This window comes from Felis catus, chromosome A1 (assembly GCF_018350175.1).
Source record: "Felis catus isolate Fca126 chromosome A1, F.catus_Fca126_mat1.0, whole genome shotgun sequence".
NCBI lineage: Eukaryota > Metazoa > Chordata > Mammalia > Carnivora > Felidae > Felis > Felis catus.
Window position 1 is genome coordinate 54,091,753 of NC_058368.1, and position 10,516 is coordinate 54,102,268.

Below are 10,516 nucleotides of genomic sequence, written 5' to 3' on the forward strand. Positions count from 1 at the left end.
AGCATCTTGAGGAATCCAGTTTTCCTGTTTGTCTTTAAATAGTTTTCATCAGGACTTAACATGTACTTATACAGTCTCTTCGAATTTCAGTTGGTTATCACTAGATTGTGCATTTAAGCTAGTGAATTATGCTTTATATCCACTCCATTAAAAAAAAAAAGGCGCTAAATTAAGAAGCAGTTCCTCGGGTCAGTAATTTTTCAAACTGTATATGACTAGTGGAGTGATTAAAAATGCAAATTCCTAGGCAATACTTTATGACTCTGAGTAACCATGAGGGAGGGGTCTTAATTTACTTTTTCAGTAAACACCCAACTGTATCTGATGCGATGTGTCTGTAGAACACTTGGAAAACTGCTTGCATGCTGAAGAAAAAATGACTCAATTTCTATTCCAAATAAATCCTATCAGCGCGTATGGCAGTTTTTGATGAGTAAAGCTAATTAGTCAAAGTTTTTGTGCTTTACAAATCCTGAAAACCATACAATGAACAAGAAACTCTGCCCAACTTTCAACGTTGTAATTTCTCTTAGACTATCAGGATTAAATCTAAGAGTATTAGAATTGCAACACTCAGAATCCCAAAGTTGAAGTTTAGAGTAAACCATTTCTAAATTAATTTAACCTAGTGTTTTCTGGAGAAAGTTCATAGGACTATGAAGGTCCTTACAGCAAGGTCTTGGTTTAGAAGGCTGCATATTTCCTTGAAAGCAGATTTTAAAAAACAAAACAAGACAGCCTGTACTATGATAAGACCTAAAGAGGAGCCTCAGAAACAGGACCCAAGATTAAACAGTGACAGGTAAATCATTTTCTAGACTTCCGGTGATTCTTGGCAGCAAGAGGTTTGCTTTGGAAGAAACAAAAAAAATCCTCATCCACAAAGTGACTAATTAATGAAGTGACAAAATTATTGCCAAGTAAGAAAACCTAGTATTTCTTGAGATGGGCTATAGCAGCCTGCAATGTATTTGCTACCAAAAGACAAATGCAAACATGGGGACTTCTTGCCGGGTTGCATCTTTTTCCCAAAGTACAATTTAACCAATTCTCTGGATAATTTGATTAAGTAAGACAGGGCCTCTCAACTGGCTTCCTTGGACTTGAATTATGAGGCCTAGATTGGATGAAATTTCATGATATCCAACACCTGAATCAAAACAAGTTATGATTTCTGTGTCTCTCCTAACATAAGAAAGTTGTGGTATCATGGTGATAAACTTGAGTCTGAAACCAAGACGAAAAAATACAGCCATAATTGGCTAAGTGAAAAAAACATTTTTGCCTCAATTACAAGCATTGATCTGTGTATGCTGCATGCCTGACACAGAGGACATTCAATAAATGTTGAACTAAACTTGTTTTTCTGGTCTTGAATTAGCCTCATGGCTATTCTTAATACTTAATTCTGTATATAAAGAAAAAAATCTAATTGTTAATCTTTTAGGGAAGTCTCCTGAATGAGTTTAAGATTTAAAAGAAAAAGAAAACAAGGAAAACAAAGGGAAGCCAACAAATCTGTAAAAGGCAAGAACAGTAACAACGATATGGCCAAAACAAGCACTCATGATTAATACAGGTGAGTCAAATGCTCGGTTATTTCCCTCCTGATTGCTAGAATTATCTCTGAAAAAAAAATCACTGAATCTCCTCTTTGAAGAGTTTATAGATAAGTGAAACTATTTCATGGAAATGCTAACCTTAACATAAAATGTGGTCTCTTTCACTTCAAAAAACAAAAACAAAGCAAAGGTAAAATAAGACAAAACAGCTCAGTTTAATTTCAAACGTTAATATATTTTCTATTTTATATTGAACATATGCATCTGTAACCCCTCATTTGCAGCAACTATCACATCCTCATAAAAGGGGCAAAATTTGTAAGATGCCTCTTAAAATAAATATTCTTTTTTATAAAATAATAAAACTTCAAATAAATATTCTTTACACTAAACAATATGTTGAAAAAATTAGAAAATAAAGGTTGAATTTTACTGTAACTGTACAATATACATGAAGTCCAAAGGGAAATCAGAGTCTTACAATAAAGGCTTTTCTGTAAGGCAAAATACAATCTAAAAACATACTGATTGATTCACATTCTTCCGAATGTACAACATATTAGTATAATATTTTGTGACTGTGCCATATAGCATGACACAACGTGTTTTTCACAGTTGCAAATATTATTGTATATACAAAAATATAGCACATTATCTCTGGAGAAAACAATGGGGAAAAAAAAGTCATCTGCTAATTTACAAATTTTGCAAGTACTATTCACAAACAAAAACTTTGCCTGGGAGTGTCTGTTGTTTTAGCTGATGCAACACGTGGGTCCCCAAGTTCTGTATCCCATACCTTGAGCTCCATTAGCTGAGTTCTAACAAGCGTATCAGTTAAAACGGCACATGGACAAAAAGCATTTCACTGCAAACAGCGAAGGCTATCCCAACCCTCTATTAACAGTGCCAAGATTCTAACTGTTTAGTTGGTTGCATATGCGTTAAAAAAAAAAACAAACAACAAAAGAAGACAATCCTTATTACTGTCATATTCCTGATTAATGGTGCTATGTTGGTTTTTCAAAGTTCCTGGGTGGGACAGTGGGAACTTTGCAGCAAACCGTGTTGGAGTTTTTACAGCGGCATCCAGGCCGGTTAACCCGGTCATAACACCCCTGGCACAATTTAAGGCAACCCTTGGCTGGAAGGTAACACCATAAACAAGGCAAAAAGAGGGACATGACGCCCATGGCAGACCAGCGTGTACAACAGTGAGACTGGCTGCAAGAACACGGGTTGTCCGCACAGTTATCCTCGTCATCATTAGAACAGTGATAGAAGAGACCTTTCACACAGCACACGCAAGTCCCATAGTCAATCACGTTTTGGGCTGAGCAAAGGCACTGCTTGTCGCAGATCCAGTCTGATGGCAGAGGCCTAGGATAGGTGCACTCCTTACACTTGCACTTGCCACAGTCCTCACACCTGTAGGCGTGCAGGCCCAAATCTTCCTTGCTCAGTGGCTTAAGCTCACCTGGCTTGAGCTCCGATTTGGGCTGCACGCGGATTATCCCATCAGCGACGGGTCCCGAGGAGAAAGATGGTCCCAACAGTCTCTGTTCAGAGGAACTGCTGCTGGTACTTGTCCTCGTACTGCTCCGAGACCCCGAACTGACTGTGCTGATGGATCTGGACAAAGAGGCTCGTGCAGAAGAATGGACCTGTGGGTGCTGGAGCCTGGGGGGCTGGCGGTGCTCGGGCAGACCATGGAGCCTCTCGTGTTTGTGCTGAGTGGAGGGGCGAGGAGCAGGCTTGAGCCCAGGTCTCGGGACCACAGTAGGCCCCTCTGTGTACTCATTGGTGTTTCGGATGGCTCTGATCTGATCCAGAGACAACACGTGTACCTGCTGGGTGAGGGCATCTCTGGGGTCGGGCTCCCCGCGCTGCCTGCCACCGTCACGGGGTGTCTGCAGCAAGGACTGCGACCCGCTGCCACTCTGAGCTCTGGCCTCCATCAGGTCTTGGAAGTGTGGTCACTCCAGCGGGCTTAGAACACATCTGAATTCCTGCGGAAACCAAGAGGAAAGAGCTGGTTTACACTCCAGGATACTTCCCACTCTCCGCCTACCTGGATTAACTCTTGGCTTTCCACTCCCTAGAGAAACAGGATTTGAAATGGAGTGGCTATGGAGGCTACCAGACTAGCCATATGACCAATACCATATCAAAACGTGCAGGTTATGGAAGGATTAGACAATTCTCTAATCCTGTGTTGTGTAGTTACACAAAGCTGATCTTTGTTTCAATTGCACAGGTAACGATTCCTTATTCAAATGAACATAAAATTGCAAGGTTCAGGCTCAAAGTAAAGATTGCAAGAAACTAACATTAGACCATAACATTGCCGCCGACATACATGAAAGTTGAATACTTTTTCAAAATTGGAAATAGGTTTTTAAGTTTGTTGTGGTCATTTTTGCCTTAAACATCAATAAATGCAGCCTAGAAATTCTTTCTTGGTTCTTATTTTGTCTGTTTTTACATCAGATACCTTTAACTATGACTTATCCAGTATTCAGGAACTTTTTAGAATACCGTAGAATGAATGTGACTTGCAAAAAAGAAAATAGTCACCCCCCCCCAAGGAAGTTACAAATTTTACAACAGTCATGCATTATTAAGTATACAGTAGCAAAAGTTATAAATTAAAAACAAATCCATTCAAATCCTATTAAGCGCCAGCAACACAAGAAAGCAAACTTACACAATCATCAACCAGCAGCCGAATTTATTTTCAACTTCTCAACAACTTGAGGATCAAATATTTTACAGCCTGATAGCCTAGGAGAACATCTTAAATTCTGTAGCATACAGATTGTTCTGTTTTAGAAATAAATTATGTCAAAAATCTTAATGGCTTTGCCCGTTTCCAAAACTTTAATAGTTCAGGACATAAACCGACTAGTGATAACAGGAAGTGTTTCAAAAATTGGTGTCACGTCTCAAATCTATCATTCTGACAAGTAATTGCAATCCCTCTGTATATTTCAAAACTATCATCCCCTCTGGCAAGTCTACAATGAACAAAAACGGGCAAAAGGGGACCTTCATCCACTCTCCGATTTTTATAAGAGAGAGACGCAGGCAGGTGACACACGCCTCCCAACTCGGAACAAGGCAGAGCTGGAAACCGGATCTCACTTCCAACAGAAAGGCAGACAAGACAACGTTGATCTTTGCTTTCACTCCGTTTTATCGGCTCTATCGGCGTCCCAACACCGTCCCCAGCAGGTGGGACTCAGTCGGAGCCCCGGGGGACTTTTCTCCGGGGAGACTAACGCAGCCCAGGGGCTAAACTGCCCTCCCCCTGCACACAATCCGAAGACTGCCAAGCAGGAGGGGGCGGGGGGGGGGGGTGCCGGCGCCTCCCTAGGGGACGTGCCTGAAACGCTGGAGCACACTTCCCCCTCCCGACCTACGGGCTAAAATATACCCCACCCCAGAGCACTGGAGGGAGCCACTCCGCCCCCAGGCAGGGGTCACGCAGCCCACCGCAGGGCGTTCTGGCTAAGGCCCTTGAGTGTCGGGCACAGGTTTCGAGCCCTGCCGCCGAAAGCCCTGACTTACCCGCTGCCCGGACAGGTCTAACCCACGTACACTGGGCAACTCCACCACGCACTGACCGAAGGGGCATTGCCTGCGATCCGCACACCCATCTCCTTTTGGGTGGAGAGAAAAAGTGAAAGGAAAATTGCTTTATAAAAGAAGGGCAAGTCCCAGGGCCTCACTGAACAAACCGGGTCTGCAGGACGCAGATCCCTGGTCTGGAAACTTTCGCGCAGATTTGCTTGCAGTTTTAGCATCTTTGATAGGGGGGTTGGGAGGGATTTTTTTTTTTTTTTTTTTTTTAACAAAAATGACTGCTGCCCATTTCTGGCCTCCTTCGCAGCGCACGCCACCCACCCCCCACTCCGAAAGTGCTTAGAAACCCCCTTGAAGAACTGTGTGTGATCAGACTAAGGATTAAGGGGAAAGGACTTCAGCACAAGGGTGGGGCAAGCACAGAAATGGCTTTGTAAAAACGCACAAGATCCCGAATTCAAAGCAGCAGCAGCGACTAAAAAGTAAATCAGCCCTTCAAAGGAAATAAAACTATCCTCTTTTGGTACCTATTTTCAGGTAATGGAAAACGATCGCGACCGCTTGATGACTTTCTTCCTGTGCTAGGTCAGCCCAATCTTCCAAAAATAAAAAAAGCGTGACCCAGGCCGACCACAGAGAACGGAAAAAAGAAAGAGCTGCCACTTCCGAAGCGTAGCCCCGGCGTCCGGCAGGGCGACGTTCCCACCCGCACCCGGCTAGCCTCGGTGCCGGGCACCCTGCCCAGTTTTCACTCGCGGGGTCTCGCTGCCCCCGTGAGGCGAGCGACCCGACCCGCGAGTCCCCGGTCCCGCTGGCGCCCCTGCCTCGGGACAGCCTCACCCAGGACCTGCCTTCCCCGGAGCGGAACAGGTTAGAAATGCGGGCGCCTACAACGGGGACCTGGAAAACACAAAGTGTTCCTCCTCCCTCTCCCGCTCTCAGCGCCGAATTCGCGGTCAATGTAGGGCCAGCAGCCGACTCGCGACGAGCGGTCCGCCACCCCAACCCCCCAGAGCGCGGGCGCGTGGGGTCCTGGGGCTGGGGACACCGTACCCGGCGCGCACTGCTGCCCCCGCCAAGGCAGGCCGAGCCTGGGGCGAGGCAGTTCCACAGGCAGCTCCCTGGATCCCCCCTGGGAACCTGCGGGGTTAGAGAAAGGGAGGCCTGAGGAAAGACAGACCCCACTCCCGGTCCGACTGCATCTACTCCATGTTGCCCACAACGCGCCGGCCACGGCGCCAGGAGGGTAAGAGCCAAACGTGCCTCACCGTGATCGCGGCTTTGCACCAACCCCTCTCCGTTGGATTCTCTTCTTCCAAGCGATGTGCAAATAAAATCCAGCCCCGATGCAAACTTTTCCCCCTTCTTCCTAACTCTGCTTCAGTCCAAGTTCCGAGCGATCGGCGGGAGGAAAAAAGGCGAGGAAAATCCCGAGCCAAGTCCCCAGCCGATGAACACTCCGGGGTTCGGGGCTGGGGGCGACCCCCCTTCTAGAAACGCACGCGGAGTATTTCCTTTTTCTCAATGAACTGGAGGCCGAAGCGCCAACGGCGAGTCTCCTTTCCTGGCAGATGAGCGAAGGAGAAAAAGAAAACGGCCTTACACAGAATCTAAGGCCAGATGGCCAAGTCGTGCGGCCGCGGCCGCGTCGGAGCGGAGGTGGCGCGGGGGCGCGGGCCGGGCCGGGCGGGCGCGGGGGCCTGGGCGCTGCGCGCTCCGCCGGCCCCTCTCCTCCGCTCGCGCTGCGCCGCGCGGCTCTCGGCGGTGCAGACTGGGCGTTGTGGAGGCGCGGCGGAGAGGCCGAGGCGGGGGCGGTGGGTGCGGAGGAGGAGGTGAAGGAGGAGGAGGAGGGTCTGGGGCCCGGCCGGGGGGGCTCGCCGTTGGCCTGCGCCCTCGCCTTTCCGGAGGAGGCAGGGAGCTCTGCGGCGGCCGCGGCAGCAGTAAATGGCGTCATGTGGATCCGAGGCGGAACAGAGCAGTTGTTGTCCCAGAGGATATATCGCATCCGGTCCCAGCTCATTGGCTCCGCGGGGCTACATTCACTCACACTTCAGCGCCCGCCAGCGCTCCGAGCCGCAGGAGGCATTCAAAAGGGCAACCGCGCCGCCCCGCGCGTCCCCGGGCCGGTCCTGCAGCCCGGGCGCCGTCACGCGGGACGCCCGCGGGGCCGGGCTGGGCACGGCGGGGTCAGTTTATCTAGTTTCAAGGAAACACTGACCTTAAGGTTTCCCAGAGGCCATGAGGACGAGGTTTAGGCTCGGACTGACTTATGGAACTTTCTTCTTGCCATTAGGAAGAAAGGGAATGAACATTTAAAACTAATCCGGGCCACGCAGTGTTAGCATTAAAACAAGTTGCAGGTTTTAAGAGTTTATTCGGAATCCATTTCAAGCCCACCTCTCCCCTTTTCTGTTCCCCCTCGAGGGGGCGACGGGGAGAGGAGAGGGGGGAGGGGAAGGGGAGCGGGAAGTGAGGTGGGAGGGCTATTGGTTTATTCTTTGTCTTCTGGATTAACCCGATTATACACCAGGCACCAGCACAAACCGCCTCCCCCACCTCACAGCCCTGTAGGAGAGGAACGGAATGCAGATTCGGGTTTCAAGTACTTTATGCTCTGGCCGAGATTTGCTTTTAATTGTGTCGCTCTGTAGTTTTTGTTTTAATATTAGATTTTTTTTTCAAGAATTAGCTATAGATGGAGGCTTTTTGAAGATCTTTCTGTTTTGTTTGACGCAGTAGGTGAAGGAAATTCTACAGTCTATGCCTTTTAAAAATTATTTAATTCAACAACACATACAGGATAACTCAAGGTCGACATGACGGGCTTCTGAAACGGGAGGGGGCTCCCTGTTCCACTGCAGATTTCCTTCACTCAACCAGAAGTCATCATTTCCGACTCCTCTTTGTCACCTAGAACGTATCCCAAAAAGATCCTATTGTACATTTTGAAGGTGGTCTGTATTTTCCCACTTAAAAAAGTAGAAACATAAAGATAGAAAACGCGTAGATAAGCATTGCTCTAACTGCCGTTCATTTACTAAGAAACGTGCTTGCACGTGGGAGCACCGGTGGGAAATTACCGCCCCCCCCCCCAGACACTCCTGTTACTGGATTCTAATAATTTACAGAATGTTTTTACTTTACAGGGAAGTACGGGTTAAATCTCCCGAATAGCACCTGCCCCCGTGAGGGGTTAGAGTTCTTGAAATAATGCTAGGAAAACGTGGTGCTTGATTCCCCGGGTCCCGCTCCAGCTCACATCCATTCGTAGCTACCCTGGCACTCGCTGCCTTCTCCCGAGCTCTAGCTCTAGAATGTCCTGGGCGCGCTCCCCACTGCGCTGCGCTCTCGCCCTCATTCTCCATGTTTCTCTAGGGCTCTCCCCACTCGTCCCGGGTTTGGAACAAGAGATGGCAGGGGAAGTGGCATACATTATTTCCGGGTGCTGGCCTACGTTACCCCCACCCCAGCCCTCGGTGAGGGTGGACAAGGTTAGGTCGGCCCGCTCCGCTGTGTCCCTGAGGCTAAGGGCAGGAGAGAGTCGGGTCTTCCCAGCCCTGGCTCTTCGTCCAACGCCCAAGTCCTTTGAGCCTCCGGGTGAACTTAGGCGCCGCTGCGTTTACAGCCTATCCAGCCACCAGGGGGCGCCCAACCGGCGCAGGGTTGGGGCTATATTCTTCCCCGGCACTGGACTAGGGCAGGAGAGGGAAATTGCCGTCCAAAATGTATATCCTGTAGTCTGGTTCAAAGTGAATAAAATTCAGATAGCCTTCTCTACCATCTCCTCGGACACATTCCGTTTGGAATACGAGATGAGGTACCAAGGTTCTGAAGAGCTCCAGCTTTTATCAATGAGAAGAAGGAATTGGGGCCAAAGGCAAGTTGTGCAAGGCTAGTGGGGTACTCGTTCCCGTGTGAGGGCAGCAAGTCTCTGGCAGAACAGGTGGAAGATACACCTTCTCTTAGTCTTCTCAAATCCCTGCACCCAATGACTGCTCTTTAGGAGACACTTGTGCCCGTGTTATTCTCCCAGCACTACAGGAACTTTTTGAAGACACACTGTTCTGGATCAAAGCATAAAATGGAATTTAAATTAGGAGCTTCCAGCTGGTCAGAGTACCTTATATTTTTATTGAGTCAATAGAGAAGAATCTAGGAATTTATATTTCTCTTTCGTGAGCTATAAAGAATCCCATGTTATCTAGCTCTCCCATCCTTCCCCCACAGCATTTAACTGGGAAAACATTTAACCTATAACTTAAGCACAGAGCAAAAACAAGAACCTGGTGGATTCTTTCTAATTTACTCTTTATTATTTTATTTAGTGAAATTATTATTCTTTTTAGATGTAATGTATAGAACAATATATTGTGCCCCCAAAATTTGCTTGGTGAATTATAACCCCAGAGAGGAATTATGTTTATGTGTATGCATGTGTGCATATATATATATATATATATATATATATGCATATATATATGTGTGTGTATATATATATACACACACACACACACACATACAGAATGCAATGTTGGGTGCAGCTCTTGTAAAGTATCCCCAAATTAATTCTCACATTGCATTCCAAAGTTATAACTGGGATTACTTTTGGAAGATATTTCAGAATTACAAAAGAATGTTAATGTAAAATTTCACAGTGAAGCCCATTTTCAAAGGTGTTGTGCAAAGTTCCAGAGAAGCAACCCTGATGCATGAACAGGTGTTGCCATTTTCCTAATGTTGAAAAAAACTGAATCCATGGCAACACTTGCTGCACCAAAAGTCACTTCTAAGTTCTCAGGTTGCACCAAGTAACATGCTTTCTTAGTCCTAGCTATTGAACAGGATTGTGTGACATACATTTGGAATCTCATCTCTGCATTCATTTTATTTTCTGTATTCGTTTGGATTTACTTCATTTTATAAGTATAATTGTCCTCAATACCTTTTTTTTTCTAGATGAGGCATTGTATAAACCTTTGTGAATTTTGCCTCCAAGTTTTAGTAGAAGGCATCAATAGGGACAGTGTAGACATGCTTCTTTACCAGTAGGTTTGCTGGCTGAGTTAAGTCAGTATTTTCAAGGTTGTATTTACTCATCTAAGCTTCTGATTTATGTTGTAGTAATGGGAAAATGTAGTTTTAAAACAACTCTAGTTCCAGGGTCTTTGTGAAATTGAACAAACCACTTGGCCTTACTGGCTTCAGACCCAGTTTTGATGCCTACAGGGAAATTCTGCAGTGATATGATATGTGAGAGAAAGAAAAATTAATAGGTACTGACTATTTGGTTGTTTTGTTAGTTTTATAATCAAGGCAATTTATTTATATATTCACAATTAAAACTGGCCTGGAACACAATACTGTATACT

General features: G+C 46.3%; 1 protein-coding gene and 1 long non-coding RNA gene across 2 annotated transcripts in view; one reads left to right on the forward strand and one right to left on the reverse strand.

Moving 5' to 3' along the window:
* Positions 1 to 2,539, forward strand: part of LOC109498776 — a 55,322-nt gene extending 52,783 nt beyond the window's left edge. Inside the window, exon 3 of the long non-coding RNA XR_002155674.2 lies at positions 1,448 to 2,539. This is a non-coding gene — a long non-coding RNA (uncharacterized LOC109498776). The remainder of the gene's footprint in view (positions 1 to 1,447) is intronic.
* Positions 1,777 to 6,444, reverse strand: SPRY2 (sprouty RTK signaling antagonist 2). Its single transcript, XM_045054876.1, has 3 exons — positions 6,416 to 6,444; positions 5,133 to 5,224; positions 1,777 to 3,571 (listed from the first exon to the last, which is right to left on the reverse strand). The coding sequence occupies exon 3, from the start codon at positions 3,518 to 3,520 to the stop codon at positions 2,573 to 2,575; it is 948 nt and encodes a 315-aa protein (XP_044910811.1). The 5' UTR covers positions 3,521 to 3,571; positions 5,133 to 5,224; positions 6,416 to 6,444; the 3' UTR covers positions 1,777 to 2,572.
* Positions 6,445 to 10,516: the final 4,072 nt, after the last annotated feature.